The sequence below is a fragment of the Mesoplodon bidens genome, assembly GCF_964165515.1.
Source record: "Mesoplodon bidens genome assembly, chromosome: 7".
In the NCBI taxonomy this organism is placed as follows: Eukaryota; Metazoa; Chordata; class Mammalia; order Artiodactyla; family Ziphiidae; genus Mesoplodon; species Mesoplodon bidens.
Window position 1 is genome coordinate 78,426,062 of NC_138164.1, and position 17,853 is coordinate 78,443,914.

The window sequence follows — 17,853 nt, forward strand, 5'->3', positions numbered from 1 at the left end:
TCCTGTTGGATTCTATTTGGAATTGAATTAAGTTTATATATTATCTTTGAAAGAACTGGCATTTTTATAATAGTAAAATTTGCCATCCAAGAATATGGCATGGCTTTCCATTTCTTCAGCTCTTATTTTATGCTCTTCAATAAGACCTTACAATTATCTTTGTATAAATTCTGTGCCTTTCTTTTTAAATTTATTCTCAAGTATTTTATAATTCTTGTCACTATTGTAAGTGGAATATTTTCCATATCTAAAAACTTACTGCTAATATTAAAAAACAGCCAAATTATCTTTTAATTCTAGTAGGCATTTTATTAGAGGTTCTTAAGATTTTAAGATATGCAGTTGTCTCAACAAAAATAGTTGTATCTCTTCTTTTCTCCTGTTTATATCAGTAATTTTTGTCATATTGAACTTACTAGCACTTCCAAGAGAATATTAAATAATAATAGTGATTGTTGACAAATTTGTCTAATTTATGATTTTAGATGAAATTGTTTTAGAGTTTTACTGTTTAGGATAATATTTGTTCTTGACTTATGGTCTTTATTTTGTCTTTCTATTCCTAATTAGAGTTTTTAAGATTTGCTGCCGGTTTTATGAAATGCCTTTTCAGCATATGTGACATCATGTAGTTTTTTGTCCACATTAATTTGTTGATGTGTAATAGACTATGACTGACAGATTTGCTGATATTGATCCACATTTGAATTCCTGGAATAAACCTTCTTGGTCATTGTATTCATTTTCTAGTGCCGTCATAACAAAGTACCACAAACTGGGTGGCTTAAAACAATAGAAACTGTTGTATAGTTCTGGAAGCTAGAAGTCTAAAATCAAGGTGTCAACAGGGCCATGCTCCCTCTGAAACCTGTGTGGGAGGATTCGTCCTTGCCTGTTTATAGCCTGTAGTGATTTGCCAACAATCTTTGGCAATCCTTGGATTGTAGATGCATCACTCCAATGCTTTGTCTTCACATGGCCATCTTCTTTCTGTTTTTTCATATCATCTTCCCTCTATGCATGTCTTTCCTGGTGTCCACATTTCCCTTTTTTATAGAATACCTGTCATATTGGATTAGAGTCCACCCTAATGACCTCATTTTTTATTTGATTACCTCAGTAAAGATCCTGTTTACAAGTAAAGTCCCATTCTAAGGCATTAATAATGGTTAGGATTTCAACATATAACAGTCATACTCTAATAGTTTTGATATATTTCTGGATTCTATGTGGTAATATTTTATTTAGAAATTAAGATTTGTGTGTATAAATGACATTTGTATATAGTTCTCTTTTTCCTTGCTTGTTATACAGTTATGCTGGCTTTATAACATAAATTGGGGGCTTTCCATATTTATGAGCAGTCTAGCATGGTTTAAATAATATTGGAATTACAGTTCTTTAAAGGTTAGAAGGAGTTTAGCTATGAGACTGTCTGGATGTTGAACCAGTGAAGATAAACCATAATGGAAAAGAATATAAAAAAGAATGTATATATGTGTAACTGAAGTTTCAGCAAAGTAGATTTTCAATTACCTTTCTATTCTCTTTCAGGGTACCTGGTATATTCAAATTTCACTTCTTCTTAGGTTGTTTATGGTCATTTTTATTTTTCTAGGAAATCTTTACCCATTCCAGTATGTTTCCTTGTTACCAAAGGGAGTAATATCCTAAAGTTCTTTGCATCTCTTCTATATTCTGTATTTGTTTCCTTTCTTAATTCTAAGTTTGTATAGTTTAGCTCTCTCTCTTTTTTAAGTCTGGCACACAGAATCATTGCTTATTTTATTAGTATTAAAAGTATTGACTTTGGATTTGTTATTATTTATTCTTCCTAATTTCATTTTTACTGTCTTTTATTAATTTCCTCTTCCTGATTTGTTTTGTTGTACTTTGTCTAATATCTTAAGATAAATACTGAATTTCTTAATTTTATATATTTTTCTTTAATTGTAAGGGTTTTAAAAGCTATATGTGTTCCTCTGGATATAGCTTTTGCTGCATCCCGTCAATTTTGCTGTGAAATGTTTTCCTGTATGTTTCTCTTCAAATGCACTCTGCCAGTCATAGAGTGGGCTTGGTCTCTGAGAACAGGAAGACCAGGCACACCCAAGAGGGCTAATATAACCCAGCCAAGCCCCTCCTAGGTTACGTGGCCCTGCTTGCTCTGAGGGAGGGAAGGAGTCTTCACCAGCTTTCCCTGACAGGAGCCTCACTCACTTGGCTCAGGAGCAAAAGGATAGAAATAAACATGGTACAGGGGAGATGCAGCAAGATGCCAACTTCCAAGTCTCCCTCACTCCTCAAAACAAGAATATTAGAAAATGTATATCCCAAGAGAAGTTAGCACTCAAGTTTTAATGAAGTTAGTCAGTTTCACATTGGTTTCTTAAAGCTTTCTTTTTTCCCCCTAGCTTTATTAAGGTATAATTGACAAGTAAAATTGTATATATTTAAAGTATACAGTGTGATTATTTGATGTATATATACATTGTGAAATGATTACCACAAATTACTTAACACATCCATCACTCGCATAGTTACCATTTGTGTGTGTGCGTGGTAAGAACACTTAAGATCTACTCTCTTTGCTAATTCTCAGTGTACAATACAGTATTATTAACTAAAGTCATTATGCTGTACATTAGATCTCCTGAACTTTTTCACCTTATAAATGAAACTTTGTCTTCTTTGATTCAACATCTGTTCATTCCACCCCTGCAACCCCCCCACCCAGAGAGCCCCTGGCAACCACCATTCTACTCTCTGCTTCTATCAGTTTGACTTTTTAAAGAAATTCCACATATAAGTGCAATCATACAGCATTTGTTTTTCTCTGTCTGGATTATGTCACTTAGCATAATGTCCTCCAGGTTCACCCATGTTGTCACAAATGGCAGGATTTCCTTCTTTCTATGGCTGAATAATATTCCATTATGTGGAATTTTCTGTATCCATTCATCCATTGATAGACACTTAGGTTGTTTCCATATTTTAGCTATTGTGAACAATGCTGCAATGAACATGGGAGTGCAGATATCTCTTCAAAATACTGATTTCATTTTCTTTAGATATACCCAGATGTGGGATTGCTGGGTCATATGGTAGTTCTATTTTTTATTTTTTCAGGAACCTCTGTACAGTTTTCCTTAGTGGCGTCTCCAGTTTATATTCCCATCAGCAGTGTACAAGAGTTCTTTTTGCTCCACATTCTCACCAACACTTGTTACCTTTTGTCATTTTGATACTAGCCATCCTAACAGGTATGAGGTGATATCTCATTGTAGTTTCGATTTGCATTTCCTTGATGATTAGTGATGTTAATAACTTTTTCATGTGTCTGTTGCCATTGTATGTCTTCTTTAGAAAAATGTCTATTCAGGCCCTTTGCCCAATTTTTAATTTTATTTTTCGTATTTTTGCTGTTAAGTTGAATGAGTTTGTTATATATTGTGGAAATTAACCCCTTTTCAGATATATGGTTGGCAAATAGTTTCTCCCATTCCATAGGTTGCCTCTTCACTCTGTCAATTGTTTTCTTTGCTGTGCAAGAAGCTTTTTAGTTTGGTGTAGTCCCACTTGTCTATTTTTGCTTTTGTTGCCTGTGCTTTTGTTGTTATATCCAAAATATCATTGCCAGGGCCCATGTTAAATAGCTATTTCCCTTGTGTTTTCTTCTAGGAGTTTTACAGTTTCAGGTCTTACATTTAAGTCTTTAATCTATTTTGAGTTAGTTTTTTGTGAGTAGTCTACGATAGAGGTCTAGTTTCATTTGTTTGCTTGTGAACATCTAGTTTTCCCAACAACACTTATTGAAAAGACCATCCTTTCCCCATTGTGTGTTCTTGGTGCCCTTGTCAATGATTAGTTGACTGTACATGTGTGGATTTATTTCTGGGTTCTCTATTTTGTTCTGTATTTATCACACACCACAATCACCACAGAATGTTTTTATTCATTCTATAAATACTTATTGAATGTCTGCTATGTGTCAGGCAGTATGTTAGGATTGTAAGTCAGACTAGATCCTTGAATTCATGGAGCTTAATATTAGTGGAAGGAGACATACATTAGTGGATACAGACAATTAACTAGATAGTTATGCTAAAGAGTGATAGGAAATTGCAGAGTGCAGGGGGCTGTATAGGGGTTACCTAACCCGGCATTAGGAGTCAGAAAAGGCATCTGAGGAATAATTAGCCAGACAGAGTGGTGGGAATGAGTCATGATAAGGTAATATAATGTACAGAGACTAGAGATAAAAAGTCAGGGAGACTGGTAGAACTGTATAACAGCAAAGAGCTGCTGTTCATTGGGTGTTTACTACATGCCTTGCACTCTGCCAAATACTTTACGTACATTAGTGTCTACATCCTTATACTGTGTGTGGGGGGTAGGTATTTATTATCCCCATTTCACAGGAAAAGAAATGAAATCTTTAAGTTTTTAAGTAATTTGCCCAAGATCACATAGCTTGATAACTCCAAATGCATGATATTAACTGTTATTATATCCCGTGGTTCCGTTTCTTCTGTTTTCTTCACTGGCTCCTCACCCTTCTTCCCCTACTCATCCTTCAAATTTGGCCTTGGCCCTCTGCTTCTCTGGCTGTGTACTTTCTCTAAAAGGATAGAGATAACATCAGGTTATCTCTTCTGGATCATAGAATGGCTTCCAAGTTGGGCACTTCTCAGACCAGATATGCTTTCTTTACATAAGCTTTTCTTGTAGAACATGTGCTCAATTTCCCATAGGAAGTCAGAACTCTTCACATTCCTTGGCTTCCTTAATCTGGCTCACCCACTTTGTTTCCCTTTGGTGATTTACACAAAGCCTCCACTATAGCTAGAGTAGCTTATTCTCATCTGTGTGTGTGATGCTCATTTCTCATGTTCTTTCTTATCTCCAGGCCTTTGCACATGCTTTTCCTTCTACCTAAAAATCCCCTTTCCCTACTTCACATGGCCATGCCCTATTAATGTTTCAAGTCTCTCCACATAAATTTTACATGTTATATGAAATCTTCCCTGATTTTCCTCTGTTAAGAGTCCCTCCTCGAAGCCATCATAGCATCCTTTACTTAGCACCTATCATACCACAATATTAAAATTACCTGTTTCTTGTCAGCTACCCATCCCCTTACCAGTAGGCTCACTGAGGGCAGTTATGGTCCTAGTTTACCATTGTACCTCAACACTTACTATAGTGCCTAAATATAGGAGGCACTGAAAAAATCTTCTGTTGGATGAGTGAATGAACAAATGAATGAATGAATGATGAATGAATCAACCTATTATATGTCCTCCACCTTTCCTTTACGAGAGTAAAGACATACCCTTTTCTTTATTAAATCCTACCAGTCCCTTAAGGGACTAGATTAAATTTTATTTCCTCCATGAATTCATCTCCCATTACTCTAGGGCCCGTTTAGTTCTCCTTTCTTTGACTTTCTTTAGCACTTAGTTATAACAATTTAGCACTAAGTTTAGAATTGTCTTCTTTTATTTTTTTAATTGTTTAGTATGGGTATGTTTTGTCTCATCAGTCATAGACTCCTTTTTTTTTTTTTTTTTGCGGTACGCAGGCCTCTCACTGTTGTGGTCTCTCCCGTTGTGGAGCACAGGCTCCGGATGCACAGGCTCAGCAGCCATGGCTCACGGGCCCAGCCGCTCCACAGCATGTGGGATCCTCCCGGACTGGGGCATGAACCCGTGTCCCCTGCATCAGCAGGCGGACTCTCAACCACTGTGCCACCAGGGAATCCCCAGTCATAGACTTCTTGAGGGAAGAAGTGGACTATGTTTTATACTTTTTCTTCATACAGAGTTTGGTATAGTGTAGGGCTCAGTGAATACTTGTGGATTTATGGGACTCACCTGTAGTCTAAGAAGCATGAATAAGTTATCATGAAAATCATTTCTAATATCATCAAAAAGATCACTGAAGCCTTGTCTTATCTCACTTTCTGGATGATCTCAATCCCAATAATCGTTGACATTCATTGATTCAGAAAACATTTGAGTTCCTACTTGGTGCAACATAATTTAACACATAATTATACCATATCTATATTATTTACTATTTTTTCATACACGTTACTTTAGCCTACTCAATTTTATTGTATTTTCCATAAAGGCAGAGTCACTTTTTGATATTTGATTACCTCTGGAGCACTTAGCACATATATATATATATATACACATATATAATATATATGTCTAAAGATTTGTTAATGGGCTATCATAAAATGGAATGCCATTGATGTATAGCCTTCAATGTGATCTTATTAAAATAGCATTTAATCATATATATTTTATGTAAGATTTTACTTCATATAGGAAGGTTATTTTAATTGAAATGTACTTGACATAAAATATGTTGGTTTCAGGTGTGCCTCATAGTGATTTAACATTTGCATATATTATGAAATGATCACAATAGTCTAGTAACCATCTGTCCCCTATAAAGTTATTTTAGTATTATTGACCATATTCCATATGCTGTTTAGTACATCCCATTGCTTATTTATTTTATACCTGGAGGTTTGTACCTCTTAATCCCCTTCACTCATTTCACCCATCCACCCTTACGCCCTCCCCTCTGGCAACCATCAATTTGTTCTGTGTATCCTTGAGTCTGTTTTGTTTTGTTTTTTAGATTCCAGCTATAAGTGAGATTATATGGTATTTGTCCTTCTCAGTCTGACTTATTTCATTTAGCATAATAGCCTCTAGATCCATCCACTAGATCCACTTGTTGTCCCAAATAGCAAGATTTCATTTTTTTAAAATTATGGCTGAATAATATTCCATTGTATATATACACCACATCTTCTTTATCCATTTGTCTATTGATGGACATTTAGGTTGTTTCCATATCTTAGCTATTGAGTTAGTGTTTTTGTTTTCTTTAGGTAAATACCCAGATGTGAAATTGCTGGATCATATGACAGTTCTGTTTTTAATTTTTTGAGGAACCTCCATATTTTTTTCCTTAGAGGCTGTAGCAATTTATATTCCCACCAGTAGTGCACAAACATTGCTTTTCTCCACATCCTCACCAACACTTGTTATTTTCTGTCTTTTTTATGATAGCCTTTCTAAGGGGTGTTAACAGATGATCACATTGTGGTTTTGATTTGCATTTCCTTGATGATTAGTGACGTTGAGCATCTTTTCATGTCTTTTAGTCATCTGTATGTCTATTGACATCCACATTTTTTAATCAGTTTTTTTTGATGTTGAGTTGTATCAGTTCTTTATATATTTTGGATATTAACCCATTATCAGATGTATCATTTGCAAATATCTTCTCCCATTTGTCAAGCTGCCTTTTCATTTTGTTTATAGTTTCTTTCCCTGTGCAAAAGCTTTTTAGTTTGATGTAAGCACACTTGTTTATTTTTGCTTTTGTTTCCCTTGCCTGAGGAGACAGATCCAAAAACTATATTACTAAGACCAGTGTAAACGAGTATACTGCCTATGTTTCCTTCTAGGAGTTCTTTGATTTCAGGTCTTACATTTAAATCTTTAATACATTCTGTGTTTATTTTGTGCATGGTGTGAGAGTAATCCAGTTTGATTCTTTTGCATGTAGCTGTCCAGTTTTCCCAACACCATTTATTGAAGAGCGGTCTTTTTCCCATTGTATATTCTTGCCTCCTTTGTTGTAGATTAATGACCATATAAGTGTGGATTTATTTCTGGGCTCTCTGGTCTGTTCCATTTATCAATGTACTATTTTTGTGCCAGTGCCATACTATTTTGATTACAGTAGCTTTGTAGTATAGTCTAAAGTCAGGGAGCATGATATATCCAGCTTCGTTCTCCATTCTCAAGATTTTTTTTGATTATTCAAGGTCTTTTGCATTTCTAAACAAATTTTAGAATTATTTCTGCTAGTGCTGTGAAAAATACAGTTGGTATTTTGAAAGGGATTGCATTAAATCTGTAGATTGCCTTGGGGAATAGGGTCATTTTAACAATATTAATTCTTCCAACTTTTGAGCACAGTATATCTTTCCATTTGTTTAAGTCATCTTCAATTTCTTTCATCAGTGTCTTATAGTTTTCCAGGTATAGGTCTTTCACCTCCTTAGGTCGATTTATTCCTAGGTATTTTATTTTTTTAATGTGATTATAAATGGGAATGTTTTCTTAATTTCTCTTTCTGATAGTTCATTATTAGTGTATAGGAATGCAAAGGATTTCTGTATATTAACTTTGTATCCTGAAACTTATTGAATTCATTTATTACATCTAATAGTTTTTTGGTGGCATCTTGAGGGCTTTCTGTATATCGTTTCGTGTCATCTACAAACAGTGACAATTTTACTTCTTCCTTTCCAATTTGAAATCCTTTTGTTTTTCTTGTCTCATTACTGTGACTAGGACTTCCAGTACTATGTTAAATAAGTGGCAAGAGTGGGTATCCTTGTCTTGGTACTGATCTTAGAGGAATTGCTTTCAGCTTTTCACTGTTGAGTATGATGTTAACTGTGGGTTTGTCATATATGGCCTCTATTATGTTGAGGTATGTTCCCTCTATGCCCACTTTCTGGAGAGCTTTTATCATAAATGGATGTTGAATTTTGTCAAAAGCTTTATCTGTATCTATTGTGATGATCACATGACTTTTATTCTTCAGTTTGTTACTGTGGTGTATCAAGTTGATTGATTTGCAGACATTGAACCATCCATGCATCTCTGGGATAAATCCCACTTGATCATGGTGTATGATCTTTTTAAAGTGTTGTTGAGCTAGATTTGCTGGTATTTTGTTGAGGACTTTTGCATCTATGTTCAGCAGTGATATTGTCCTGTGGGGTGTGTGTGTGTGTGTGTGTGTGTGTGTGTGTGTGTGTGTGTATGTGTGGTGTCTTTGTTTGGTTTCAGCATCAATCTGATGCTGGCCTCACAGAATGAGTTCAGAAGCATTCCTTCCCCCTCAATATTTTGGAATAATTTGAAAAGGATCAGCATTAACTCTTCTTTAAATGTTTGGTAGAATTAACCTGTGAAGTTGTCTGATCCTTAACTTTTATTCGTTGGGAGTTTTTTGATTACTGATTCAATTTCATGACTGATAATGTCTGTTCATATTTTCTACTTCTTGATTCAGTTTTGGACGATTGTACATTTCTAAAAGTTTATCCATTTCCTCTCGGTTGTCCATTTTATTGGTGTATAATTGTTCAAAATAATCTTTTATGATCCTTGGTATTTCTGTGGTGTCAGTTGTAATTTCTCCATTTTCATTTCTGATTTTATTTATTTGGGCTGTATTTCTTTTTTTTTCTTTATGAATCTGGCTAAAGGTTTATCAATTTTTTTTATCTTTTAAAGGGAGCAGCTCTTAGTGTCATTATTTTTTTCTATTTTTTTTAGCTTCTAATTCATCTATTTATGCTCTGATCTTATGATTTCTTTCCTTCTGCTAAGTGTGGGTTTTGTTTATTCTTCTTTTTCTAGTTTCTTTAGGTGCAAGGTTAGATTGTTTGAGATTTTTATTGTTTCCTGAGGTAGGCTGGTATCACTATAAACTTCTCTCTTGGAACTGCTTTTGCTTCATTCCCATAGATTTCGAATTGTGTTTCCATTTTCATTTGTCTCCAGATATTTGTATTTTCTCTTTATTTCTTCAGTGACCAATTTGTTGTTTAATAGCATTTTTTTTCTTACAACTTTTCGTTTAGTTATTTCTAGTCTTATAGTATTGTAGTCGAAAAAGATGCTTGGTATAATTTCAATTTTCTTAAATGTATTGAGACTTGTTTCTGGCCTAGCATGTGATCTATTCTAGAGAATTTTCCATGTGCACTTGAAAAGAATGTGTATTCTGCTGGTTTTGGATGAAATGTTTTGTATGTATCTATTAACTCTAACTGCTCTAGTGTGTCATTTATGGGCAGTATTTCCTTATTGATTTTCTGTCTGGATAATGAGTCCATTGATGTAAGTAGGTTGTTATAGTCCCCTACTATTATTGTATTACTTTCACTTTCTCCTTTTATGTTTGTTAATATTTGCTTATGTATTTAGGTGCTCCCATGTTGGGTGCATATATATTTACAAGTGTTATATCTTTTTCTTGGATTGATCCCTTTATCATTATGTTATGTCCTTCTTTGTCTTGTTATAGTCTTCATTTTAAAGTCTATTTTGTCTGATAGGAGTATTGCTACCCCAACTTTCTTTTCATTTCCATTTGCATAGAATACCTTTTTCCATCCCCTCATTTTCAGTCTGTGTGTGTCTTTAGATCTAAGTGTGTCTCTTGTAGGCAGCATATATATGGGTCTTGTTTTTTAATCTGTTCAGCCACTCTGTGTCTTTTGATTGGAGTGTTTGGGCCACTTATATTTAAAGTAATTACTAATAAGTATGTGCTTACTGCCATATTGTTCATTGTTTTCATAGTTCTTTTTTGTTCTTTTCTTCTTCTTTTGCTTTTTTCCTTGTGATTTGATGACAATGTTTATGATGATTTCTTAAGTTTAGATGCATTTTGACAACTCTACATTTTTACTCCCCACTCACGTTTAATGTTTTTGAGGTCATGTTTTATATCTCTTTGTTTTGTGTATTCCTTAACTATTTATTATAGATATAGATGATTTTAATACTTTTGTCTTTTAACCTTCTACTAGCTTTACTACCTTCTGTATGTTTGCCTTTACCAATGAGAGTTTTTCCTTTCCTAATTTTCATATTTTCAGTAGTGACCTTTTCTTTTCTGCTTAAAGAAGTCCCTGTAACATTTCCTGTAAAGCCAGTTTAGTGGTGCTGAACACTTATAGCTTTTGCTAAAAGCTTTGTCTCTCCTTCAAATCTTAATAATAGCCTTACTGGGTAGAGTATTCTTGGTTGTAGGTTTTTCCCTTTTGTCACTTTAAACATATCATGCCATCCTCTGCTGAACTGCACTTTCTGCTGAAAAGTCAGCTGACAGTCTTTCGGAGTTCCCTTGTATGTAACTAGTTGCTTTCTCTTACTGCTTTTAAGATTCTCTTTACCTTAATTTTTTTCCATTTTAATTATAATGTGTCTTGGTGTGGGCCTTTTTGGGTTCATCTTATTTGGGACTCTCTATGCTTCCTGTACCTGGATGTCTGTTTCCTTCCCCAGGTTAGGGGGATTTACAGCTATTATTTCCTCCAGTAAGTTCTCTGCTCCTTTCCCTCTCCCTTCTCCTTCTGCAACTCCTATAATGTGAATATTAGTATCCATGATGTTGTCCCAAAGGTATCTTAAACTGTCCTCATTTTTTAAAATTATTTTTTCTTTTTTCTGTTCAGGTTGGGTGATTTCCACTACTGTCTTCCAGTTCACTGGTCCATTCCTTTCTATCATCTAATCTCCTGTTGATCCCTTCCAGTGTATTTTTTCAGTTATTGTATTCTTCAGCTCTTTTTGGTTCTTCTTTGTATTTTCTAACTCCATTAAACTTATCACTGTGTTCATCCATTCTTCTCCTGAGCTCATTGAGCATCTTTAAAATCATTGCCTTGAACTCTTTATTGGGTAGATTGCTTATCTCCCTTCACCTACCTCTTCTACATATGGAATATATATCTCTCTCACCTCATTTTGCCTAATTTTCTGTTTTTATTTCTTCATAGTAGGTAGGTTGATTATGATTCCTGATTTTGGAGAAGTGGACTTATGTAGGAGATGTCCTATGGGGCCCAGCAGAACACTCCCCTCTATTCACCAGAGTTGTGTGCTCTTGGGATGCCTCATATGTGGGCTGCATGAACCCTTCTCTTGTGGCATGGCCAACTAATGTGGGCACACTGGTTGGCACTGCTGGGCCCTTGTGAGGGTGGCTGCCAGGCTCTGCCTCATGTGGTGGATGCTGGCCCACAGGTGGGTGGGGTTGGGCCCCAGCATAGCTGACCATGGTGCCTGTGGGGCCTGAGGTTGGTTCCAGACTTTTGATAGGTGGGGCCATGCCCTGGCACAGCTGGATGTGCAGCTCATGAAGTCCTGGGACTGGTGCCATCCAGCTGGTTGGGCAGGTAACCCCTGGCACTAAGAGGCTAGAGGGAGGTCTCCAAAATGGCACTTGCCAGTGCTGGTGTCCATGTGGTAGAATGAGCTCCCAAGAATAGCTGCCACCTGTATCATCATCCCCAGGGGAGTCCTATTTGCCTCCTGCCTCTCCAGGAGGCTCTCCAAGATTAGCAAGTTTATCTGATCCCAGATCCTTTCAAACTCTACCTCTGTGCTGAGACTTGGAGCATGAGAAGTTTTGTGTGTTTTCTTGAAGAGCAGAGTCTCTGTTCCCTACAGCCCTCTGGCTTAACGTAAGTCCTGCTGGTGTTCAAAGCCAGACATCCTAGGGGCTCATTTTCCTGGTACAGGACCCCCAGTCTGGGGAGCCTGATGTGGGGCTCAGATCCCTTGCTCCTTGGGGAGGACCTCTGCAATTATGATATTCTTCCAGTTTGAAAGTTGCTGATCCAGGAATGTGGGTCCAGACTATACCGTGTCTCCACCCCGTCTACCCGTCTCATTGTGGTTCTTTCTTTATAACTTTAGTCATGGAAAATCTTCTCTGCTAGTCTTCAGGTTGTTCTCATAGGTAGTTGCTCTATAAGTAGTTGTAATTTTGGTGTGCCCCTGGGACAAGGTGAGTTCAGGGTCTTCCTACTATGCCATCTTGAACACATTCCCCTCATAGGAAGTTGACTTTATAATTGCTCTCCATTTTTTATATATGAAGATTTGGCATTGACATTGATAATTGAAATAGTCAAGCCACTGCCCAAAGAGAAAAATCTTGTGTGTATTGAATAATAAGAAAGAATTCAGTATGACTCTTGGCTCTTTAAGCCTTTAAAATCTATTGTCACCTATTTAGCACTTATCTGTTTAAAGATTTAATAAAGAAAACTCATATCTGTTATATGTTAAAATCCCATAATTAGATAGTTAATTTGCTCTGAAATAACTAAAATTAATAAGTAAACATACAATTAAATAATTTGTGTTGAAACTTTACCTCGGGCAGTAAGAAACATAATATTTACATCATTATCTTTAGATCTTCTAAAATATGTAGTATTTGTATAATATTAAAATAACAATTATTTTTTCCTTCCTAGGTAAGTGGAATTGCTGATATAAAGGTAGGTCATTTCTGAATAACTAGAGCTTTGAGAACTTTTCTGCTTAATTAATTGTGAAACTCCCTGATTATTTATACTTAGGGGAAAAAAAGGTTGAAAAGTGACACCCACCCAGTGGTAAGACCTACCCAGGTAGGAACAGCAGCCCTGCACTCAGTTCTTACCTATTGCATACCTGGGGCTGTGACCGCCCCATTTTCCTCTGGAGAATTTACTGTTGGGACTATCCACCTGGTATGTAGGTTTTCCTCCGGTCTCAGTGAGACACTTAGAATAGGAACAGTACTAGCAAGTGGTTTTTTTGTGCAAAAACTTGACTGTATGGAGAAAAGTGAGGGGTTTATCTTTATTCTGCTCCTGGGTAAATTGCGAAGAATCAATTTTATCATGATAGTTTTTTTGTGATTCCATATTTATTTAGACCTATATTTGTATTTGTTAAATTTTCTTTTATTTAATGAAGGTGTAATCAAGTTAGATTTAATCAGAACTCAGAATTTATGGTAATTTTAAAGACTAATTTGCCTTTCACTATCCATAAAGTTTGCTAAATAAAATAACAGCATAAAAAATTAGTACCCTCATAAGCATCTAAAACATCCATTTATATACTAAAAATTAATATAGTAACCTTAAATTAACATGATTAAAGCCAGTCCTTCTGTAGAAGTACTTTGTTAGCCTAATTACTATTGTAGAATACACATGAATTTAAGAGAAAAAGTGCACATACAAAGTACTATCATTCAGACAGTTCAGCAATTCAACTGGCCTCGAGCCAGTGAGTTCAAGTAAACACGCACCAGCAGGTTTTTCCATTTCAAGAAAAAAGGTCGATTAAAACTATGAAACCCTAAAATTTGGAGGGAAGAAACAAGAAATTGAGATAATGGGCCTGTAAAAGAACCCATCAGCAGTACAGAGGTAAAGTTTAATCAATGCATGATAACCATCTAGTGGAGGATATATTTCTGAAATCCCTAGAAAAGTATTTAGGAAAAAAATAAAATGAGAGAGCCCCAAAATGTTGTCCAGGAAACTGGAAAACGCTTTTAAATACAAATCGTGTAAATACATTACCTGTGTAATTCTTTCAGGTCATGCTCACAACACATTTAATTTTGGTACATTTAGAAAATTCTGGGTTTTAAAAAAAATCATTACTATCATTCTTAATTACTTTAAACCAACACTGGGCCAAAGAGTCACAGATGAAATCTAATTTTATAGAAAATTTTTGAATAAAATTGTAACAGAGCAGCAGACCATCAAGAGTTATATATTTTGACTAGTAGATGTCTTTTTAGGAGTGAAATTTTGAATCTTTTCCAAGATCTTTTTCAAACAGATCTGTACATATGAGTATTCTCCATATGAGTGCAAATTTTATAAGATCTGCCTCCTTTATGTTTATCACAAATCTGCTCTTATTTTAGAATAAACAATCCTTTCTCTTTTAAAGAAGATTATAGATTACTCTTTTATATGCACCTGTGTATCTCAAATGAGCAAAGTTGAGATATACTAAAGGCAAGGGCCTAACAAGCAGAGAAATACCTTGAATGGCCCTTCTTTCCCAAAGGGCATCTTGGTCAATAGACATATAAGTATATAACCCTTGCTGTACTGTTTTGAGGACACTTGATCTCCTGGAGCACTTTTTTTTTTTATTCAAAAGTAAGATCTTTCTAAAATTCATAAACTTCTATAATACATTAGGCAGTAAACAAAAATTTTAATAAACAGACTTTGCCTGTGAAGCAAAAAATAAAACAAATAGGTAAACATTTTAAATGCCTAATATATATTTCTATACTTATCAATGTTGATACTAATATGATAGTATATGAATAATTTTAAATGTGCAATTAGTCAAAATTTTTTGAATGACTTTAATGGCATGGCAGCCCATATGAAATGGCACTCAAAGCCTTAAATTTAGAAACTTAAAAATGAAAGTTCTAAGCCATAATCAACTATAGTCTTATGAGCTTTTAAACATAGACATTTGTAGCTTCAAAAGATATTTTACTCATGTTATGCTTTTTGTGCAAAAATATTATCCTTCTGAAAGCAGAGAGCTATTGTTTAATCAGCAACTACATAATTCATGGGTATCGAATGATAACACTATAAAGGACTACATGGGGTCATTTAAAACATTTTCATGCGTTTTCATGTGAGTATATATCCTGTTTTTTAAAATTTTGTGAGAAAAATGTTTAGACTCTCCCTAAGAAACTTCTTACAGCATTTAATTAAAACAGCATCAGGAATCTTTCTTCTTGCTCTAAACCTCTCATTTTGTGATTTAAATATGCTGCTTACTCTTTTATGAAGACATTAAAATTGGGTTGCCCATACCAGAGAGTAAAACTTTATCATGAAGCTACATTGGTCAAGACTGTGTGGTATTGGCATGGTCTCAACCAGGATCTAATGATCTTGGTATAGAATGGTCCAAAATCATATCCCAGTCTACATGGATTTAGTATATAATTTGTTGCATCACCCAACAGTGGGGAATTGATGTGTGATTTTCCATAATGACATGTATTGTTTTAATCAGAAAAAAATCTTTTAAAATTGAAAGTTATGTTAATTCTGGTTCCATTATTAATCAGCACTAGAAGGCATACCCTATAAACACAAAAACTCCTTTATCTAGCCAATTTCCTCTAACTGCAGAGAACAGTAATGCATGGAGTGAGCCTTTTCTGTACTGGAGCGTGGGCAGTAGTGTGTGCACCCCTTTTACTGCGATGTGTTCAGTGGCAGCTGTCCCTGAGGACCTGTGTTGTGAGAAGGCGAGGGTGAGAAGAGGCATTTAGGAGGCACACAGGAGTAGAGCTACATCACTTGACTCAAATTAAAGGGTCTTTCCAACGTGTGTCCAAATGCACAGAAAACATGTGTCACTTGTAAGTAACAATTTTTTTCAATGATAGTTTATTTTATTCTCTAGAGTATGGACTTCACTAACAGCGAACATGCAAGGCATACATCTATTAACATACTGGAATATGAGAATGAAAGGCTCCAAAATGACCTTGCAGAACTTCATGCCAGTGGAAAATCAGCATGGGCTAACCAAAATACCTATGAAGAAACAGGAAGGTATGCCTATCAGGGCCAAAAAAATAAGGGAAAAAATGAAGATTGGTATGCTGACACCATTACATAAGGACATAACTGTACAGACATTTAAGTGACATTTATTTTTAAACAATTCAAATTATAATTTTATATACTTTCTCTTCAGTTTTTTAACATTTATTTTATGGTGATAATTCAATAGTCTAGATATACCATTTTTTATATGAAATTCTGTGTTGCCAATAGCTTTCAAAGTATAACAGTGAAATGGGTAGAGTGTTAAAATGAGTTTTCGTCACTTCAGCCCCTTCTTAGAACCTGATGTGGCATACAAAATATACAAATAAGTAATCTTATTTTTTACGTCAAAATATAGGAAGATATCATGTCTGACTTAACTTCAAATATATATACACTTTATATTGACACTCCAGCAGTGGTGAAAAACTGTGGTCATTTCATAGGAAAGAATCTATGAATGTGTAAGAGAGGTCCTTTCTGTGTGAAAAGAAGAGTGTGGAAAATCAATATCTGCTGCCTCATTATCCCCAGGCTCTTTAAAATGTCTTAGTTCAAAATTTAAGTAAATACATCAGCCACAAAATTGGCTAATTTCTTCAACTTTAGTAAAGTATTTATGGAGTCAGAACTGCCTCTGGAGTTCTTTCACCATTTTCCCATCCTTGGAAAATGCTCAGCAAGACAAACAAGTTTCTTTTCTATAGGATTTCTCAAAGCCATTAATATTGCTAATTACATTGTGAGTTTCCAGGAACAGGTATGACGTGCAACATTCCCCAAACTTATTTGATTTATTAACATTCCATGGTGCTGAGAAACGGTAAATTAATAAGTCCAGACCCAACTTCAATACAGCTTTTGCTTTGAAGCTCATAATACTTAGCATGAAAACTTTACATATTGTTTTCATAAAATATAAATAATATTTGCAACTTCGGGAAATTCACTTAACCTTTGTTTTCCTGTCTGACAAATACAGATAATAGTTAAAGGGGTTTTCTGAGGACTATAGGAGAAAACATAGTTCCATGTAAAATATATAGTCCCCTAAATGTTAGCCATTATTACTGATGTTATTATAACTAACAAAATTGTTAGTATTTATAATAATGTTAATACTGCTCCAACAACTCACAGTACCTAAAAAGTATATTTTGGTGGATAAACAAATGGCTGAATCGGACATTTCCTCAAAAGATAGTCCTGTTGGGGAGGAGTGATACCAGGCTCGACTTTGTAACTAAGGTGTCCAGTTCTACAGGTAGATAAATCCATAAGTCCAGGGGCCGTACTAAAAATGTCTGCTCAGCATTCTTGTGGATGTAGTACAGCTCTCTCCCACTTTCACCTCCCCAGCCCTGTATGTATTAGAGGGATATATTCTAACCCGATGTAAGAAACAGAAAGCATTCAGAAGTGCTAAAGTAATAACCCCTCTTCAGGTGGTTAGGGAAGGGAATGAGGGAAGACTGGCTGCTACCCAGAAAAAGCACTGTGTGGGAGGTGCTGTGATGGGGTGGAAGCAGCAGCACACAAGCAGTGTGGGGAGGATGAAAGCCGGCACTGCGCCACACCAGGGGCCAGTTCTCTGGTGCGTGTGCCCA

The 17,853-nt window shown here is 35.4% G+C and overlaps 1 protein-coding gene across 1 annotated transcript in view; it reads left to right on the forward strand.

The window, feature by feature from the left end:
• The window catches only part of DEUP1 (deuterosome assembly protein 1), a 230,129-nt gene that overhangs the window by 192,388 nt on the left and 19,888 nt on the right, over nt 1–17,853 (forward strand). Inside the window, exons 17-18 of the mRNA XM_081239130.1 lie at nt 13,109–13,132; nt 16,098–16,249. Of these exons, the coding sequence (XP_081095256.1) occupies nt 13,109–13,132; nt 16,098–16,249 (176 nt within the window). The remainder of the gene's footprint in view (nt 1–13,108; nt 13,133–16,097; nt 16,250–17,853) is intronic.